The sequence below is a fragment of the Saccoglossus kowalevskii genome, chromosome 19, assembly GCF_978046115.1.
Source record: "Saccoglossus kowalevskii chromosome 19, keSacKowa6.1, whole genome shotgun sequence".
Taxonomy (NCBI): Eukaryota; Metazoa; Hemichordata; class Enteropneusta; family Harrimaniidae; genus Saccoglossus; species Saccoglossus kowalevskii.
The window spans coordinates 21,808,086-21,830,522 of NC_140659.1; the positions used below are offsets into that span (position 1 = coordinate 21,808,086).

Below are 22,437 nucleotides of genomic sequence, written 5' to 3' on the forward strand. Positions count from 1 at the left end.
TTAAAAAAACATTTTAATGCAATCTGTTATTATTCGAAATATTTGCGGCGTTTGTGAAGGATTTGATTTTATGAAAGTCATCCTTAGTAATGAATCCTGCACAAGATGGCAATTTCATAATTTTACTTGACCTGTGCTATTTGTGAAATTATACTGGTATATGCCTGTATATTAAAGTAATACATGTTTTTACATAAATGACAGATGTGTGTCTGTGATAGTTTCAAACTTGTCTTCATTACGTTAAAATACTGTGGAATACTTTATTTTCGCTGGAATTAATTTTCGCTGAAAACGTTTTTGGGCGTTTTGCTTGGAATTTATTTTCACTGATTTTTGATGAGTTTAATGTGAAATATAGGAAAAGAAGTATATTCGCTGGATTTTATTTTTACGGAATCATCCCTTCAGCGAAAATAGCGAAAATAAATTCCAAGCGAAAATAAAGTATTCTACAGTAACTGTTATGCTAATTGCAGGGTTGATAGGAGTAGACAATCCCATGCAATAAATTAGGTAGAAAGATGTATTATACAGGGGCTGTTAAAAAAATACTGTCCAAAAACTAGAGAAATTGAACAATAAGACATTATGGGGTTCGCATCTATCGATTTCTAGCTTTTATAGACTGTCCTCAAACGTTGATGAATAGAGAAAATTTGTTATGGTTCAACGACAATGTTCATTCTTGTAGTTCTTTAATTAATCAACATATGTGAGAACAAAAAATTTGCAGTCTGAGAACTGGCAAATTGAATATATATCAACGATGTTACATAGTGTTATTGTGTTTTGCAGGTAGCTCGTTTGGTTGATAGAGTTCATTCATCAACGTTATTGGATGACAGAAGAGATGCAGTCAGAGCGCTCAAAGCTCTGTCCAAGGTAAGTGTCCTGAGAGAGAAATCAAAAAGAGATGCAATCACAGCACTTAAAGCTCAGTCCAAGATAAACAATTTGAGTGGAATCATTCATCACATACCATTTTCACAAGTACTGTATTTGTAATCTCTTAATGAATAAACGCAGATAATTAATCAGCTTTCATTATATAAATGAAAGGCATGGGTTGTCTGTTTGTTCTTGTCGATAGAAATTCCTCTTCGACCTTTAGAGATAATTTAAAAGTCGTGTAACTACGTACATGTACATGTGGTTTGTCGAGGTACAGGTACAGGTTTTGACATTTTTGTTGGTTATCAGTTTTTTTAATAGAAGCGCATTCGATAAGTATGCAGTACAGCTAGCCTGCAGTGTGTCGCTATTTTTCGCATTGGGATTGCGTTTTCATCGTCCTCGTCTTGATTATTGATTGCGTTCAAGTCATAGTCTTGAAAGCACTTTTTTTGTCAAATTTATCTCGTTTTAACTGTATACATGTTCCATAACTTATTTTGTCTACCGGTAGTTCAATTTATTTTGGAACCAGAGAATAAATTACTTTATTATCTTTAAAGGAGTGATCTAATGAAATAAAGAATAATCAATGTTGAGTGGGTTGTCACAAAGTAGAACACTAAAATGCATTATGAAAATGTATGATGTGAGGGAGATGCAAATATAATAAATGTACATGAATGAAATGCGTGAATTTATGCAAGATAATTTTCGAAAAAGCTTTTCTAATATAAATATCTAAAAAGCTTTTTAGCTCCGCTGCCGATTTTGTCGAGCTTGGCTTATCATATGAGTGATAGTCCATCGGTGTCCGTCGTCTGTGTCAATGTTTATGCTTTTTCGACTTCTTCTTGAAAACTACCTCTCTTAGATTTGTTCATTTCATGATGATAACTTCAATTCTCTAATTTTGGTGAATATTTTTGTAATGTTTGGTAAAAAGTTTTCGACTTCTTGTTAAAAACCAACAGTCCAATTGCTTAGATATTACATATATAGACACTACATGTGGACCTCTCTCAGATTTGTTCATTTTGTGATGATATTTTCAATTCTTTAATTTTGATAAATATTTTTGTCATTTTTGGTGAAAAGTGATATTTTCGACTTCTTGTTCAAAACAGCAAGTCAGATTGCTTTGATACTATACATATTGTTTATTTTCTAATGATATTTTCTGTTCTTTAATTGAAATGTGCATTGCTAACAGCAGAGCTATCTCAGCTGACAGACTGCTTGACTAAATAAGTTGTTGTATAAATTTCTTTATCATAGAATAGAAATGAATAAAAATTATACATTGTTTTACAGAAATTTCGTCTTGAAGTTGGTACTCAAGGGATGGATGTGTTGATCAATGTCCTGCAAACAGATAGGAGTGATGTAGAAATAATGGGATACACATTAGATACGTTATTTAATGTCGTAACAACGCTTCAACCTGATGATGAAGGTCGGTTATTGTGAAAAATGTTTGTCATCTTATTAAAAATAGAAATGTGATCATAAAATGTCATGCAGCACACAAATTAATTAAATGACGATGTTTACAGACAATAACAACAATTTCAATCTGAACTGCATTTCTTCAGCTGAGGGGAAGGGGGGTGTCAAATTGTTTGATATTTTATTAACATTCGCATAAATCAAAATATTTATGTTATTAGCTTGTCTGTATTGTCATAGATGAAAGTCAAGGTATATAATGTATGAGAGGAAAATGTCTGTCCTCATCCTCGTTGTTTTCGTTGACTCTGTCATATAACTTTCTTGTGGTGAGAATAACTCAAACAGTTTTATCTAATTTCTTTCAAACTTAGATATTATATTAACCAGTTTGAAATCTCGCCCAAATTCTATTAGTATTATGGTGCATGTTCTGTATGTATATTTCAAGACATTCATTAAGTTTCACTTAAAATTTTATTTAATCGTCTTCAAGTTTGGGACTCGTATTAATAGCTATGAAATGTCAACCAAGTTCAATTTTGGTGTAACTAGCAAGTGAAATTTTCAAATTATGAGATAAAATTTGAATGAAATAAAACCTTTTTTGAAGTAGAAATAAGTTGTGAGAATAAAGAAATTTATACTGCTGATAATGAGAACCAGGTTTTAATAATATGCTCTCCGATATCTCTTATGTTGTTACGAGTATAAATACAAAAAAGTGCAGTGTTTCTCACCTTTTTTAAATCTGGCTAGTATTTTATTTTTCTGAAATGTATTATTATTTGAAAATTTTTACCATTCATGCTATATTATTTTATAAGGAACATTGAGATTAATACGGTATATGTAATATAATTGCAGAACACATTGGCAGTAATTTTTAATAATTTTTGTTGCTGAATTTTATTTTCAGTAATTTTTTATACAGTTCAAGTTGTATTTTTTTATGCAATACATTGAGATTAATACATTACATGTAGTATTATTTGAGGAACGTAAATATTATTTAATTTTTTTTGTAATTAGGATGATTTTTTTAGCTGGTATTTTCCTCACAAAATGCTAATATATTATTGCATTGTTTCAGGACTTTTATATATTGTACGCCCAGTTGTTATCCATCCATACATTTGTTACTGTAAAACATGTTGAAAAAGCGGCATGCAATTTTAGCGAATTGTGGTAAAATGACGTAATAGCAAAATGTTGATTTAGCAAATTTCTCTTGTCATTGTTGATTTCTTTGTTTGGCGGCCATTTTGAATTTATAATAAAGTCATTAGCGACATCTTGAATTAGCGAATCAGTTCTCTCGCTAAATTCGCGAAAAAGACATCCTCGCAAAAAAGACATGTTTTACAGTATTTAATCTAAGTTTTTAATGGACAAGGTTTTATTAGTTATGCTATGTTAATAATTTTAGAATGCTAAAGCTTGGTATCAATCAATGTCCGTACATATGTCAATTCTCAGTCAAGGTTTTGCATGATTTTGTTCAATGTTATATCAAAGATATTCTGATGAATGTAAAACTACTTTTTTTTTTATGATTGCTGCTATGTGAATGTGGTTGTTTGTTTCTCTCTGTATAGAAGACGAAGATTACATCCCAGAGGTTGTCAGGAATCCTGACCCAGAAGATCTGAGTGGTCAGTTCACTGAGATATTTATCAAAAACAAGGACAATGTTTCATTGCTTCTAAGCCTGCTTGAGGTTAGTATATATTCTTTGTCACTCAAGTATGTAAACATGGATTTGTTTTTCTCAAAGCGAGCATTGATATTGCATTACTGTGAGTCGGCATGGATTGAAGAACTTTGCATTTCAAGTTGCTTCTTTTGATTGAGCGACAACACGTCCACCATAATATGACATCTAATTCTATGTGTATGTTTATATTTTTCCCGCAAACATTTTTGTGTAACATTTTGCATATTTTGGCTGTTTTCAATAATTTCTATTAAATTTTAAATAAAATGGGCATAATTCCTACTTGCCTACAGGGTTTAATGCATATTTATTTTCGACAGGTGACAAAATTGACTTTAATGTTCAAAATTTCTTTTCAGTCTACATTTGTTTCTTTCTCGTATGTTAATTGCACACTTTTGTTTAACTAGCGCCCTCTGTAGATAATTTTGTTTTTTCTTTGTTTATTTAGGAATATGATTTTCATATTCGAAGACCGACCGTTAGATTATTAACGTCGTTATTGGTTAACAGACATAGTCAACTACAGCAGGTGATTTTAGTCAGTCCGATGGGTGTGTCCAAATTAGTGGATTTATTGTCGGACAGCCGAGAAGTTATCAGAAATGATGTAAGTGTATCTCGAATATGAATGTGTGCGATATTTGTCACTGAAAAAAAAAAAAAACAATACAACAAACTTTGAAAAAGCAGAAAAAAGTCCAAAAACGTGAACTTATGCACCAGAAACTGTGCCATTAAAGTGGTCAGCATTATTCGGATCATGTTCATTAAAAAAATATATATATACTGTGGAATACTTTATTTTCGCTGGAATTAATTTTCGCTGAAATAGCTTTTTAGGCGTTTTGTGTAGAATTTATTTTCACTGGTTTTTGATGAGTTTAATGTAAAATATATATGAAAAAAGTATATTCGCTGGATTTTATTTTCACGGAATCATCCCTTCAGCGAAAACAGCGAAAATAAATTCCAAGCGAAAATAAAGTATTCTACAGTATTTAAAAGAAATTGTTCAGGGAAGTTTTTGTCGATTTACCTGTAGTACTTATTTGTGTGTCATTGTATTTTGCTGTATGCTCATAGTAAACTCAGTATACATGTACATCCGTCAGTAGACTGGCAAAGTTGGGACTTCTTTTTTGTTTTACAAAAAGAAATAATTAATTGTTCTTTTAGTCCTTTTAGCGTGATCGCGAAAATTAATGCGACCGCTAACGAAATATTGACTGGACGCATCTGCGTGCATTTGACTGCTATTAATTATTCATGACGTCATTGATTATTCATGAGTGGGTGTGTGAAATAAACATGACCTTTTAAAGGTTGATTCGATTTGATCATAAAGATGGATACTTTAACATTCTAAGTGCGAAGGCAATACTTTCATCCATGTTTACTGAAAACAATTCAATTTAAATGTCCAATGTATATAAGTAGTCTTTCAAAATCGCCGGGACCTCATACGTGAAAGGTCACATACATTAACATAGATAAGATAGGATGTATACAGCTGCACTCTGATTCGTTGTCAGTGTTAGTCAACAACTTTTATTTAGCATAATCACCGGAGTGATTCTGCTCCGGTTTTTCACTCCAACGCTGGTGGTCACCTGCAGATGCGTCCAGTCGGGATTTCTTTCGCAGTCACGCTAGTTTTCACGGTCACCCTAAAACGGCTAAATTGATAATTATATTTTTTATGTAAAACAAAAATGAAGTCTCGACTTTGCTAGTCCAATCCGTCAGCAAAGACAAATAATTTCTGTCAAACACTGTAAGGTCATATATACGTATGTCTTATTTCATTGTTATATGTAATTCACATTGGAACTCTATCTACATTGGACACATCAGCAATGTAGCCCATGACTGAAATAGGATCATGTCGCTCAAACGATCGTACCTGCACGAATACTTTTATCGGCATTTTTCTCTTGTACATGTACATGTACACGCATGTCATTAAATTACGACTGCATACAGGAAACGATGAATAATAATAATAATCTTACATGCTTCTTATGAATATGGCAAAGTATTTACTTGGGTGGTGGCTCAAGATGCATAGATGCATAAACCGCGATTTATATTACAATGTATCAATTTAAAAATTGGGATCAAAAGCTCAAGTTCGGGGTGCGGTTTCTATTACGTACATATTGCAATCACTAAATGGGCGTGGTCATTTTTTGTCCACAACACATGCACAAAACAAACAATACACCGTACAATCTTTTGAATAGGCGTCGGGGAAGAGTGAAAGGCCTTATTTTGGTTCTAAAATAGGCGTTACGAAATGTTGAAAAATGACAGTCAATCAAAAAAAAAATTCCACGTGATACAAAAAATATTTTTAATGTAATATGCATTTATTTTTTTATTTTCTTGGTAACGAAAAGTATATTCAAACAGAAGTTTTAAATAAAAACACGAATGCACTGCTTAGTAGCGAATGATCACATAACGGTAGTTCGATCCGGCCATGCTGCGGGTCACAAGTGAATAACTTACTTGTTTTCGAAGTGTTGATATTGGTGATTATTATTTAGTAGTGATTACAATAACGCACGAAAAATAAATTCGTTGAATTGTTATAAAATGCAAGTAAAATTCAACTTAGTTTCCCCATAAGCGAATGATTTCAGTCACATGTAAACAGCCGATACGATTATCCGCCATGTTTTTGAATGCTCACGTGACGTATTATTGACCGGATAGGTCAAGTCGCTAATTAACCAATCAAAATGCTGGATGGTGCCCACGTGTCTAAATTACATAGCTCATTTAAATATGTTTATGACAGTTCAGCGACCTCATGGTGAACGCAACACGGAAGAGATTTACCGATAATGTAGTGCGATCTTTTGCCTTTGATTTCCATGGGAAAACAGCATGATTTTTTTTTAAATCAAGAAATTATTTGTTTTCGAAAGATACAGTGATAAAAGCTCATTGTCTAAAACTTACGAAACACAGACGTATTCAGAAAGAGTATTGACAGAGGTCGCCGCCAGAACAAAAGCAGTTTCATTGCCTGTCTGACATCTTATCACCGCTGAACAATAAATAGTTGTGAATATTTTTAGGCATGTTGTCGTAACAAATGAATAGGATTAGGAACAATGCTGTTTTGGAACAGCTGGTTGAAACAATGAAGTCAGTCACGGTCTTGTTGAATTGGGGGTGCGGTTAGTAATAGGTACTTTTCAAGTTTTCAATTTTTGTTAAGGACTCTTTAACCCCGAAGCCGGAATTGGGGGTGCGGTTACTATTACGTATGCGGTTTATATTAGGACTTTAACGGTACATGGCCTTGATTGTAATTGTTTCTTTGTTTTTAAAGGGTCTGCTCCTGCTAATCCAGCTGACTAAGACGAACGCTGCAATTCAGAAAATAGTTGCATTTGAAAATGCATTTGAAAGACTTTTAGAAATTATCACCGAAGAAGGCAACAGTGATGGTGGAATCGTCGTGGAGGATTGTTTATTGTTGTTCCTCAACTTACTCAAGAAAAATAGTTCTAATCAGACTTTTTTTAAAGAAGGAAGGTATGTCAGGTTTTGAATCTTCCTTATTGTTTGATCTCAAGTAAGTCACACTTATTATGTAAGATTTTGACTTTATTGCATAATATCTGCGTTTTCAAGTGCGACTTTATACAGATTTGATGTCATCCTACCGTCTTGTTCTCACTTTGTATGCAATACCGAAAGGTTGTTCTGGTCCGTCTAGTTTTGTCTATGTTCTGGTAACTATAATGTATGGTACACAGGTTCCATATTGCATGCTCGCGTGTTTTCAGAATTTTTATTCTGTCCCTTTTGTATTTTTAGCTCCGCTGTTGACTTTGTCGAGCGGAGCTTATCATATGAGTGATTGTTCGTCGTCGTCCGTCGTCGACGTCCGTCGTCGTCGTCCGTGTCAATGTTTTACTTTTTCGACTTCTTCTTGAAAACTACAAGCCTGAATGCTTTGATACTTGGTGTATATGTACCTTGGGTAGACCTCTCTCAGATTTGTTCATTTCATGATGATATCTTCAATTCTCTAATTTTGGTGAATATTTTTGTCATTTTTAGTAAAAAGTGATATTTTCAACTTCTTGTTGAAAACCGCAAGTCCAATTGCTTTGATATTACATATATAGGTACTACATGTGGACCTCTCTCAGATTTGTTCATTTTGTAATGATATCTTTAATTCTCTAATTTTGGTGAATATTTTTGTCATTTTTGGTAAAAAGTGATATTTTCGACTTCTTGTTGAAAACCGCAAGTCCAATTGCTTTGATATTACATATATAGGTACTACATGTGGACTTCTCTCAGATTTGTTTATTTTGTAATGATATCTTTAATTCTCTAATTTTGGTGAATATTTTTGTCATTTTTGGTAAAAAGTGATATTTTCGACTTCTTGTTGAAAACCGCAAGTCCAATTGCTTTGATATTACATATATAGGTACTACATGTGGACCTCTCTCAGATTTGTTCATTTTGTAATGATATCTTTAATTCTCTAATTTTGGTGAATATTTTTGTCATTTTTGGTAAAAAGTGATATTTTCGACTTCTTGTTGAAAACCGCAAGTCCAATTGCTTTGATATTACATATATAGGTACTACATGTGGACTTCTCTCAGATTTGTTTATTTTGTAATGATATCTTTAATTCTCTAATTTTGGTGAATATTTTTGTCATTTTTGGTAAAAAGTGATATTTTCGACTTCTTGTTGAAAACCGCAAGTCCAATTGCTTTGATATTACATATATAGGTACTACATGTGGACCTCTCTTAGATTTGTTCATTTTGTAATGATATCTTTAATTCTCTAATTTTGGTGAATATTTTTTTAATTTTTGGTAAAAAGTGATATTTTCGACTTCTTGTTGAAAACCGCAAGTCCAATTGCTTTGATATTACATATATAGGTACTACATGTGGACCTCTCTCAGATTTGTTTATTTTGTAATGATATCTTTAATTCACTAATTTTGGTGAATATTTTTGTCAGTTTTGGTTATGTTTCTTTACAGTTTCATTCAAAAGCTGACGCCTTTTTTTGATCTACAAACTGCAACACACCAGAAGGGTCCAGAAGCTGGCTGGTCTGCTCAGAAAGTTACAAACCTTCATCTAATGCAACAAGTGATTAGAACGCTGGTTTCACCAAGTAATCCTCAACAAGCTACGTCTGCATGTCAGAAAGTCATGCATACGTGTGGTTTATTACAGCAACTCTCTGCAATACTAATGGCTAGTGGTGTGCCTGCTGATATCCTAACAGAGGTATGGTTCAATCAAAATATATTTTGGTGCAAAAAACACATGAAAACTGCAATAATTCTGAGAATATTGTTTGCAGTATTGTTACTTTGCTATTAACCCTTATTAGTCCCCGTTCGGACGAAGTCCGAAAACGGGGACTTATAATTCGGTCTCCGTGCGTTCGTGCGTTCGTCCGGAGTCATATCTCAGAGTCCCTTGGACCGATTCCGTTCATTCTTTGCATGTGCCTAGTACTTTATGTGGGACATATGCACATGCAGTGGTTTAGCGATTCGATTCAAAATGGCCGACTGGCAGCCATCTTGTTTTTTGAAAATGTTGTATTTTGGACATGCTTTGTCAGTTTTCATTCAAACTTGGTACATAGATTATACATGTTAGGATACATGTCCATGATGATTTATTTCACAATTGGATCAAAGATGGCCGACTGGCAGCCATCTTGTTTTTTGAAAATGTCGTATTTTGGACATGCTTTGACAGTTTTCATTCAAATTTACTACATAGATCATACATGTTAGGATACATGTCCCCGACCGTCCGTGAGTTCCTGAGTCTGTCTGTCCGACTGTCCGACTGTCCGACTGTCCGTGTGTCCGTGCGTCCGTGCGTCAGTCTATCCAACGTCATATTTCAGAATCCTGTCGACTGATTCCGTTCATTCTTTGCATGTGCCTAGTACCTTATGTGGGACATATGCACATGCAGTGGTTTAGCGATTCGATTCAAAATCGCCGACTGACAGCCATCTTGTTTTTTGAAAATGTTGTATTTTGGACATGCTTTGTCAGTTTTCATTCAAACTTGGTACATAGATTATACATGTTAGGATACATGTCCATGATGATTTATTTCACAATTGGATCAAAGATGGCTGACTGGCAGCCATCTTGTTTTTTGAAAATGTCGTATTTTGGACATGCTTTGTCAGTTTTCATTCAAATTTACTACATAGATCATACATGTTAGGATACATGTCCCCGACCGTCCATGAGTTCCTGAGTTTGTCCGTCTGACCGTCCGTCCGTGTGTCCGTCTGTCCCTGCGTCAGTCTATCCAACGTCATATTTCAGAATCCTGTGGACCGATTCCGTTCATTCTTTGCATGTGCCTAGTACCTTATGTGGGACATATGCACATGCAGTGGTTTAGCGATTCGATTCAAAATGGCCGACTGGCAGCCATCTTGTTTTTTGAAAATGTTGTATTTTGGACATTCTTTTGTCAGTTGTCATTCAAACTTAGTACATAGATTATACATGTTAGGATACATGTCCATGATGGATCAAAGATGGTCGACTGGCAGGCATCTTGTTTTTGTTTTTTTATGCGGTATCTTGGACGTGCTCTGTCAGTTTTCATTCAAATTTGGCACATACATGTACTTTATACATGTTAGGATGCATATCCATGACAATTTGTTTCAAAATCTGGTCAAGGATGGCCGATTGACAGCCATCTGACTTTTTGGCCTTACTACTATATTTCCACAATTTATGTACCATTTTCATTCGTATTTGGCACATACATCATACATATCAGTATGTTTCATAATCAGATCAAAGATGGCTGAATAACGGCTGTTTTTATTTTGGCCATATTACTATGACACGAAACACGTGTTTTGATGTAAATAAACAATCTGTTGTATACGCCACTTGGAACTCAAGTTTCAAGGACACGCTCGCGACAACCCCTCCGCTTTAATATGACGAGCACAAAGAGAACTTAACGGGGACTGTGTCATTTTCAATGACTTGTGTTAATTAAAACTGGGCAAATTTGCATACTGAGTAGTCCAGCATGCTTAAATTGCAATTTTATAGTCATTGTACTGATTGCGTTGAATTTTAAATAAACATTCTTCATACTGTGGAATACTTTATCTTCGCTGGAATAAATTTTGGGCGTTTTGTATAGAATTTATTTTCACTGATTTTTGATGAGTGTAATGTGAAATATAGGAAAAAAAGTATATTCGCTGGATTTTATTTTCTCAGAATCATCCCTTCAGCGAAAATAAAGTATTCTACAGTATTCTAGTTTAAGTTTAACGGTACACAATAATTGCACATGTAATTTGACTAATTTTCAGAAATCGATGTGAATTATCTAAGCTTTGTAATATTACATTACTGCAGTGACATTTATTTGCTTGGCAATGCTTCTAAGTTAGCATAACCACATACAATTTGGAATGTTGCCATGGTTACTATTGGAATATTTTGTTTCGCTTTGCAAGTCAGTATTATTCATTAAAATGTGGTGATGGAATGTGCAAATGATCATTTCAACAAATTTGATATTTTCTTTCTTTAATCTCAGACTTTCCTAATCTGTGAACAAACCACTATGTGTACTAGCAAGTCAATATGTTGAATTTTCTATTTCAGACTATTAATACAGTATCCGAAGTTATCCGGGGTAACAATACAAATCAAGACTATTTTGCATCTGTGACAGCGCCCTCTAACCCACCAAGGTGTGTTTGATAATATCATTCATTCAGTTTTTAATTTGAACTAGTTTATCAAATGTGGCCAACAGGCAGTCATTATCTTGATGTTAATGTTGTCGTTTCATACATTTTGATTACAGACCAGCCATTGTTGTCCTCTTGATGTCAATGGTGAATGAGAAACAACCATTTGTATTACGCTGTGCTGTTTTATACTGCTTTCAATGTTTTTTGTATAAAAATGAAGTTGGACAAAGTCAGATTGTATCCACATTACTGCCCTCTAGTGCTGAAGGTAATTATTCTAAATCTATCAGCTTGGTGAAGTTTTGTATCCATGCTTAGTTTTCAAACCATGCGGGTCTGCGAGAATTATCTTACAATGCCTAAATTTTACACATTGACTATACATAATTTTGTCTATGTTTACTGTCAATATGTTTGTGTTATTAAATTGTAGTAGTATATTATTTTTGATGAGAATGCCTTTGATTATAATCTATGTGTGAACTATTTGTATATCAGTTATATAATGACCTAGTATATCCTTCTAGCGTATATTGTATTGGGTTTATAATGACCTGGTGTATAATGTACTGGGTTTATAGTGACCTGGGATATCGTACTGGTGTATATTGTATTGGGTTTATAATGACCTTAGATATTCTATTGATGTACATTGTATTGGGGTTTATAATAACCTGGTGTATATTGTACTGTGTTTATAGTGACCTGGGATATCATACTGGTGTATGTTGTATTGGGGTTCATAATGACTTGAGATATTCTATTGATGTACATTGTATTGGGGTTTATAATAACCTGGTGTATATTGTACTGTGTTTATAGTGACCTGGGATATCATACTGGTGTATGTTGTATTGGGGTTCATAATGACTTGAGATATTCTATTGATGTACATTGTATTGGGTTTATAATGACCTGGTGTATAATGTACTGGGTTTATAGTGACCTGGGATATCGTACTGGTGTATGTTGTATTGGGGTTCATATTGACTTGAGATATTCTATTGATGTACATTGTATTGGGGTGTATAATGTCATGGTGTATAATGTACTGGGTTTATAGTGACCTGAAATATCGTACTGGTGTATATTGTGGTGGGTTTATAATGACCTAGGATATTCTATTGATGTACATTGTATTGGGGTTTATAATGACATGGTGTATAATGTACTGGGTTTACAGTGACCTGAAATATCGTACTGGTGTATATTGTATTGGGGTGTATAATGACATGGTGTATAATGTACTGGGTTTATAGTGACCTGAAATATCGTACTGGTGTATATTGTATTGGGGTGTATAATGACATGGTGTATAATGTACTGGGTTTATTGTAACCTGAAATATTGTACTGGTATATTGTATTGGGGTGTATAATGATGGCTATCTTTCTGGTATATAGTGGTATATGTGTATAATAACCTATGTTGTCTTACTGTTGTATATTTGCTTGAGTATATAATGATGATACATGTAGATATCCTATTAAATGGTGAAAGTGAGAGATGCATGTACTATGTATTTAATTACCTAGACTTTATATATATATATACCTTTTTGTATATTTGACTATTAGTATATCATAACGTGGGCTATAAGATGTACTGATTCCAGCACTGCCTACACAACATCCCCCAATTTGCATGTAATTAACATGGTACAAACTAATTTGCATATCATTTTCCTGAATGTTCTACGTAATTTCAGGTCACTATAAACCCAGTACATTATACATCAGGTCATTATACACCCCAATACAATGTACATCAGCTTCCTAAATGTTCTATATAATTAGCCTACAAAATGTAAAAATATTTACTTGAAAAAAAAAATAATTTGTTACCATCACTTTACTGTCACTGAAATGTGTAAAACCTTTGTCAACTCTTGTCACTCTTTCATCTCTGGTTTTGCCCCCCCCCCCCCCCCCAAAAGATCTTGTGTGCATCACTAAAAAATTAGTCAATCAAAAATTGATCAGGCTTTCCTTGACTGCTTCTATTGTTTGCATGCATCTCTACCCTTACGGCTACTCTCACATATTAGTACAATTTTATTTATGGCATGGTTTATTGAATGCTTACATTTTGAATATGCAAGTTATTATTATTTATCTCACTTTTTTAGCTCCGCTGTGGACAAAGTCGACACAGCGGAGCTGTTCATAATACTGATTGTCCGTCGTCGGCGTCAACTTCACAATTTCAACTTCTTCTTGAAACTGCAAGTCAGAATGTTTTGAAATTTGATATGCAAGTACTTTGGATGGTTCTTTCTTAGATTTGTTCATTTCATGTCAAAATCTCAAATTCTCTATTTTTGGTGAATATTTTTTTATGTTCGGTAAAAAGTGATATTTTCAACTTCTTGTTAAAAACTGCAAGTCAGATTACTTTGATATTACATATATAGGTACTACATGTGGTTCTAACTCAGATTTGTTCATTTCATGATGGTATCTTCAATTCTCTAATTTTGATGAATATTTTTGTCATTTTTGGTAAAAAGTGATATTTTCAACTTCTTGTTAAAAACTGCAAGTCAGATTGCTTTGATATTACATATATAGGTACTACATGTGGATCTCTCTCAGATTTGTTCATTTTGTAATGATATCTTTAATTCTCTAATTTTGGTGAATATTTTTGTCATTTTTGGTAAAAAGTGATATTTTCCAATATTGTTGAAAACCGCAAGTCTGATTGCTTTGATACTATACATATTGTTCATTTTTTAATGATACATGTATCTTCTGTTCTTTAATTGTAATGTGCATTGCTATTTGTTTGTTTTTTCTCATCTTTTTTTTCTTTCACAGATACAGTATAAGTATATTCTTGTCTTACATTTTTTTCCCCAGCTCAACCAGGCCAAGCATTGCATTTCCAGAAACAAAATCTGTCATTAATTTGAGCAGGATTTATGGATACTGTCACATTTCCGATTGATGTGCATTGAGGCCACACTAATTCCCTATTTTTAGTGCAAAAACTCATTTTTAGAATTGAGATTTTTTTTTTTGACAATAGTCTGTCAAAATTCTCTGGTGTAATTCTATATGATTAACAGATTTCTTTTCAGTTTTTTTTAAATGTTTCACAAGATATCTTTATGACACTGTTAAAAACAGAGTTATATAGCTTTCTTCGTCATAGCAACTGCACATTCTCATTCCAGGCTTTATAATTCCTCATCCATGACAGGTTTGCGTTCTTTATCCCCATCTGTGGATCCTGCAATTATTACTTACATCAATAGATGCATGGCCAGTTATTGATGTTTTTCTTTCCTTCTTTTTTTTTTTGTAACAATTTCTTGAATCTCAGTGTTATATGAAAAAGGTATGACTGCAACATTTTGTTTCCTAGGAAACTGCTTATTTGCATCTCGCATGTAAATGGTATATGGTAAGGTGGTGTTCATGGTAACCAATGTTACGTCTAAGCTTCATCTTGTCTTTTTCTGTTTCTCTGTTCATCAATGAACAGTCCTCTTTATCTTACCCGGTACATTGCATCTTGTGGGAGCAATAATCCAAATTTGTTTGGGATTTACTTGTAGCATACATTGGAGCATTTTGCGGTATGGATGTGTATGGGAGTAATCATGATTGAAAAACGTAGCCATCTAGGGTGGAAATAAACATGGGGTGCATATTATACACATAAATCTTGTGGATGACAATTTTTTGGGTGGTGGAGTGAATGTTGTTTTTGGTCATGCATGTCGATAGAATAATGTTTTAGATTTTTTTGTGCCAGAATGTTGGTGCTACATTTTGCAAACTATGTATTTTACTAGTAATAATTTGTTCCATTACTGGTCCTGATCCTGATTTTTGAAAAATATGGGGAAAAAATTATGCAAGCTTTATCGCCTTAGTCATAGCATACATGTAATGTGGTTGTTATGTGCCGTGTAGGATGACTGTATATATATTAGATGAAATATTTTTCAGGAAAAGAAGTATTGCATGTAATAAAACATAATAAACCGCTATTTCATCCATTGTACTAATGTTACCCTCAATGTGGTTCTTGGGTGGGGTGTTGATGCGCACATGTATGGGGCTTAGTTAAGCATTAATTTGAAAAAACCCAATAAAACCCATTGAAACCTGGTGAATATCTTTGCAACAGCTGAAATGGCATTATGCTAAAATGAAACAATGCTTATCACGTGTAAAAATATTGCTACTAGTAGATAAGTGCACCCTATGACTGCATGTACATACCTGTAGTCCTGTTGGTGATGGCCAGTGACCCCAACTCTATCTTGAAAATCTGAGGTTAAAATAGGGTTCCCAGTGAGCCTCTGACATTTACAAAAAAAGGTTTAATGTGGTGTTGTGCAAGATGTATAATATAAAGGTGTTTTCATTTTGCAATCTGCTATTTTCCATTGAAAAAAATTGAAAAGTATTTCTTCTGCTGATATGTTATGGTTTGACATTACTTTAAATATGATTCAAAAACTCATCATTTTATAATCACTTGAAAAAAGACACATGTTGGATCTTGTCAGTTTAAATAATTGCTTTTTGCTTAGTTTTTATAGTATATCTTGTTTGATCAACAACCATTCATGACCTACCTTATAAACTGCATGCTGTGAATAAATTATTTTACTTAAGTAAGGTGGTCTTCGATTGGTTGAAAATCAAGTGAAATTTGAGACATTTTTTCCTTTAAATTCACATACCGGTGCTGCAAAAATATTGAAAATAGTATATTCGCTTGGGTTTTATTTTCGCTGAAAGAAAGATTCAGTGAAAATAAAATCCATCAAAATACACCTTTTCCCTATATTTCACATTCAACGAATCAAAAATCAAAACACCTAAACAGTCTTGATTAATTAAAATTAATTCCAGCTAAAATAAAGTATTTTACAGTATCTAGTTTATTCACCGTCTCTGCACAAATTACCTTACAGTTCTTAGTTGTCATGGTATCAGTGTACAATGGGTGCTGCCTTTATTAGATAACATTTGTAAAATGATTTGCCGGTCTTTAATCGTTCAGTGTATCGCTTTTTGTCTTCGTAGTTGGTGCCGTTACAGCCGGGCAATTACTTTGCGGTGGACTATTCAGTTTGGACTCCATGTCAAACTGGTGTGCTGCTATAGCCCTCTCGCATGCACTAAAGGACAACAACTCTCAGAAAGAACAATTACTGAGAGTACAGTTAGCAACCAGTCTTGGAACACCTCCTGTATCACTATTACAACAGTGTACGAACATATTAGCGCAGGTATATTATGAAATTATTACAAGAATGCACAAAGTATGCAAAAAGGCATTACGGCATTGCGTCCCCCTCCTGCCTGATTTCATACTTCGCGGTATTCTTATGATAATCCTATTATTATATATCTATTATTCTGCTTGCAAAGAAACAAAATGCCAACCAGAATTGTTTTGTGAAGTGTGAATGTTTGTGTTCGTTGACAGGTTTCTACGTCCGTCAGCACGCTATAATGCTTCAGCATCCAATGTGAAAAGAGAGTCGTGTAGTTTATTCCATATAAGGGAAAATTTGAATATGCAGATAGTTTTTGGAATGATTGCTGACACAGCTTTCTATGGATTACCAAATTCAATTGTTTTTTGGTGTCAAATGTACAGTATGAGGTTATTACGAGGATACCGAAAAGTATGCACAAAGACAGTACAGCTGGAGTATCGACTGACGTGCAGTGGAGGTTGACGCAACAGCATACTGTCTGAGCGCATACTTTGAGGTATCCTCGTAATAACCTTATCATTATACATCTTTTCCTTCCAAGGATACATCATTTTTTCTATGCAACAACCAATCACCATAGATTTTCTTTTAATGGACGTTTTATTTTTCTTATTTCAGCCCACCAGTAAACTACAGAGTAAAGTAGGCTTGTTGATATTACTGTGTTCATGGATGTCTTCGTGTCCTATCGCTGTGGCACATTTTCTCAACAATCCATCAAATGTGCCATATGTATCCTTTCACTACAAATGTGTATGTCTACAATTTATTGTAATATAGTGACGTCAACATAACATGTCTTGGCTTGAACTACTACAACTGGTTTAATATGAGGTTTGTACCATTTTTCCGGGTTGTTAACATCATTTTATGCAGTAGCTTTTAAGGTTATAATTGACAAGTGAGGGTATTTGGTATGCGATATAAGCACAGTAAAGGAAATATTTATAATATTGAATAACGGAATTGCACATTACTCACAAGTCTGAAAACGGGGACTTATATTTCGGTCTCCGTCCGTGCGTCTGTCCAGAGTCATATTTCAGATTCCCTTGGACCAATTCCGTTCATTCTTTGCATGTGCTTAGTACTTTATATGGGACATATGCACATGCAGTGGTTTAGCGATTCGATTCAAAATGGCCGATTGGCAGCCATCTTGTTTTTTTGAAAATGTTGTATTTTGGACATTCTTTGTCAGTTGTCATTCAAACTTGGTACATAGATTATACATGTTAGGATACATGTCCATGACGATTTATTTCGCAATTGGATCAAAGATGGTCGACTGGCAGGCATCTTGTTTTTTTTTATATGCGGTATCTTGGATGTGCTCTGTCAGTTTTTATTCAAATTTGGCACATACATGTACTTTATACATGTTAGGATGCATGTCCAAGACAATTTGTTTCAAAATCTGGTCAATGATGGTCGATTGACAGCCATCTGACGTTTTTGCCTTACTACTATATTTCTACAACTTATGTACCATTTTCATTCGTATTTGGCACATACATCATACATATCAGTGTGTTTCATAATCAGATCAAAGATGGCAGAATAACGGCTGTTTTTATTTTTGGCCATATTACTACTGTACGGAACAGGTGTTTTGATGTAAATAAACAACCTGTTGTATACGCCACTTGGAACTCAAGTTTCAAGGACACACTCGGGACAACCTCTCCACTTTAATATGACGAGCACAAAGGGAACTTTCAAAAATTTTACGAGGACTATGTCATTTACAATGACTTGTCTCTCAAAATTTGCAGTAATGTTAACATTTTAGACAATAATAATTAGTATTTCCCTGTTCTGATTTCCCCTTGCAATCATTTGAATCAGTACTCATGTGTGTAATCTCCATTTGGTTGAATGTTTACGCCCATTCATTTAGTTTAGAGCAGGTCTTCTGGTGCCAGTTATAGGCCATGCTTCAGCCAATCAGCTGGCTAGATTCATACTTCAGCCAATCAGCTGGCTAGATTCATACTTCAGCCAATCAGCTGGCTAGATTCATACTTCAGCCAATCAGCTGGCTAGATTCATACTTCAGCCATTCAGCTGGCTAGATTCATACTTCAGCCAATCAGCTGGCTAGATTCATACTTCAGCCAATCAGCTGGCTAGATTCATACTTCAGCCTATCAGCTGGCTAGATTCATACTTCAGCCAATCAGCTGGCTAGATTCATACTTCAGCCAATCAGCTGGCTAGTTTCATACTTCAGCCAATCAGCTGGCTAGATTCATACTTCAGCCATTCAGCTGACTAGATTCATACTTCAGCCATTCAGCTGGCTAGATTCATACTTCAGCCAATCAGCTGGCTAGATTCATACTTCAGCCAATCAGCTGGCTAGATTCATACTTCAGCCAATCAGCTGGCTAGATTCATACTTCAGCCAATCAGCTGGCTAGTTTCATACTTCAGCCAATCAGCTGGCTGACTCTTGCTTTTATAAAGCATGAGAACATTTACCATGCTTTGACTTTCAGAAAGTGGTTACTGTTATGTTAAATATTTCCATTGTTTGCAAACCATGCTTAATGATTTAGCCGGGAAGAATGCGGATAACAATGAAATGCTTGGCTTACAGCAGTGAATATTCATCCACATGTTAATTCTCAATGTTTATACAGCTTAGGTAATCTGAACCACAATCATTTATGGTGAAAAATGATATTTTTGAATTCTTGTTGAAAACAGCAAGTCCCATTGCATTGATACTATGCATATTGTTCATTTTCTAATGATATCTTCTGTTCTTTAATTGAAATGTGCATTACTAACAGCGGAGCTATCTCAGCCGAGAGGCTGCTTGTTTTTTGTTAAAGTGAAAACCTATGTGCTTCTATGTTGTCTCCTTAACTTGTCCATCTTTCAGTTAACATCACAAGTAGCAGACAATGTAGACGAAACAGACCAACTCATTCAAGGTCTGAGTGCATTCTTACTAGGAATCTGTCTACAATTCAATGACGACTCCATTGTTGCATTTGATAAGTAAGTTCTGTTTTGAAATATATTAAAGCGGGGGAGTCGTCACCTGCTCATGCGTTAGATGGCCATAGCATGTCTTTGTTTACAAACAAGCGTCTATCTATGAGCCTTTGTGCTTTAAGGGTGTGTTATCATCGCTTGGGACTCAATTCACGCGTGTGTGCAGGTGACGACCCTCCCACTTTAGCTTAGATATATGTAATTATATTCCTATATATTTTGTGGAACTGAGGGTACTATGAGGTTAAAATGAGGATACTACAAAGTATGCATGGAGACAGTACAGCGGAAGTATCAACCAACGCACAGCTGTTATTATTTTACATCTTTCTCTCCCAGGAATATGCTGAAATCCAAAATGTGTAGAACAGATTTAGTGAACTTCTTTGTGTGGGGACCGGTCAAACCCTGGAGGCAACCATGTTTGTTTTTATTATTAGAGGACACTTACACGCATAATCATTCCATATTTGGAATTCACATTTCCTAATATGGTAGGATGAAAATATACAGTGCAATACAGCAAAATTATAGCACACTGTAGCGTTACGATGACAGATGTATAATAATAAACTTTATGCTTTGGAATCAACATGCTCTTTTTGGGTTATCTTTTTTTGAAAATTTAAACGCAATGTATGCTCTGTAGTACTATCCGGATTCACTATATTTACTATAGGCTGTCACACTTGTTTACGATTTTCGTAAGTGCACATGCACAATAACCGCTTGGTAAAAAAATGGCCATTTGCAAGCGAAGCGTAATTAACGAAACTGGGTTATCTTTTTCAAAAATCCAAAAGTAATGTATGGTTTGTAGCACTGTCCTCAGTTGATTCATCTGCTATAGGCTTTCACACTTGTTTATGATTTTCGTGTGTGTACAGTAACTGATTGGTAAAAACTGTTCATTTGTAAGCGAAGTGTAAAGAACGACACTGTTCGCTGCTGCTGTAATTAAATATACATGTATGTGTCCCTGTTAAAAACTGAGAATGTTGTCGCAGCAGACCACAAGCTTGTGCTAATTATTGAGTGACATTTGTCATCAGACATTCTCAGGCTGGTTGACAAAAATGTAAAAAATATAACGTCAATGACTGACAGTGATGCTACTACTTTTTTTTAAACAGTAATCTAATTGAAATGAAATTTTTGCTTGTGAATATTTGTGGCTTGCTAGATTTGCACATGGGAATTTCAGCATTTCAGTATGGTGATAGTGATTGGGTTAATTTATTGATTACCACTATTGATGTAGTAAGCTTTTGATTTCATTAAGTAGTGGTCTGCTTTTAATTCAAAGTGTAAAAACACACAATCCTATTGGACTATTTTTTTCATTCAACCCCTGAAAATGAAAATTTGTTTTTAATCGAATATACTTTTTTTACAGAGTGAATTTAAAGCAATTAATTGAGAAGAGGATCGGCATAGACTCGTTTATTGACAAATTAAACATGGTATGCAAGCATGAAAGTTACACCAAAGCAGCAATTAAACCACAGTTGAACTATGACCTCCCGGATCATCTACTCTTTGATTATGAATTTACATCATTATTTAAACAAGTAGAAAGTAAGTATACAAATGATATTTCTTCCTATTCTTGTAATTGCTCCATAAATGTCATTTACTGTAATTTACATTAAAGCGGGAGGATCGTCACTTGCGGACGCGCGGGAATTGAGTCACAAGCGACGATAACAAGACACACTAAAAATGCAAAGGCTCATGGGTAGACGCTTGTTTGTAAACAATGACACGCTATGGCCATTTAACGCATGCGCAGGTGACGACTCCCTTGCTTTAACATCACTGTATTTTCATCCTTACTAGTATACGTGCTAGGTAAATTTGAGATCTTTCTATACAATAATAAATGAGTCAATTGACAGTTATTTCAATCACAAATTTAATTAATATTACCCCTGGCCATGAGTGTGAATGATTACGTAAATACCGGTTTAATTAATATATCATTAAACTATGTGGACACGCACACTATTACAGTCAAGTCAGCTCCATGTGCTGTTCTTGAATGACTATTAGAGTTTGTCGAAGCTCCAAAAACATAAACTTCATCAATAACCACACTTGTCGCTAAAGAAACTCTTTAGCGACTGTCAGTGCATATATAGCCTGATTTACTTTCCAGTTTTGGCTCTCTTTATAACAGTTTGTAAATTTATACCAACATCACAAAATGGGACGATCACGTTATCATCTGCTCGGTAACTATCAGTCAATACAAGACGTAGGGATAACTGTCATGTCAATTACCATATTCAAATTAACTTGTATGCTGTAGTTGTATCGGCCACTGTCATGGTCTCCTACTGAA

General features: G+C 34.4%; 1 protein-coding gene across 1 annotated transcript in view; it reads left to right on the plus strand.

The window, feature by feature from the left end:
* The window catches only part of LOC100368033 (general vesicular transport factor p115-like), a 40,567-nt gene that overhangs the window by 739 nt on the left and 17,391 nt on the right, over nt 1-22,437 (plus strand). Inside the window, exons 2-13 of the mRNA XM_085493938.1 lie at nt 799-885; nt 2,209-2,350; nt 3,942-4,063; nt 4,512-4,670; nt 7,407-7,612; nt 9,102-9,354; nt 11,748-11,836; nt 11,953-12,107; nt 16,888-17,093; nt 17,706-17,819; nt 19,978-20,096; nt 21,490-21,671. Coding sequence (XP_085350064.1) covers nt 799-885; nt 2,209-2,350; nt 3,942-4,063; nt 4,512-4,670; nt 7,407-7,612; nt 9,102-9,354; nt 11,748-11,836; nt 11,953-12,107; nt 16,888-17,093; nt 17,706-17,819; nt 19,978-20,096; nt 21,490-21,671 — 1,834 coding nt within the window. The remainder of the gene's footprint in view (nt 1-798; nt 886-2,208; nt 2,351-3,941; nt 4,064-4,511; nt 4,671-7,406; nt 7,613-9,101; nt 9,355-11,747; nt 11,837-11,952; nt 12,108-16,887; nt 17,094-17,705; nt 17,820-19,977; nt 20,097-21,489; nt 21,672-22,437) is intronic.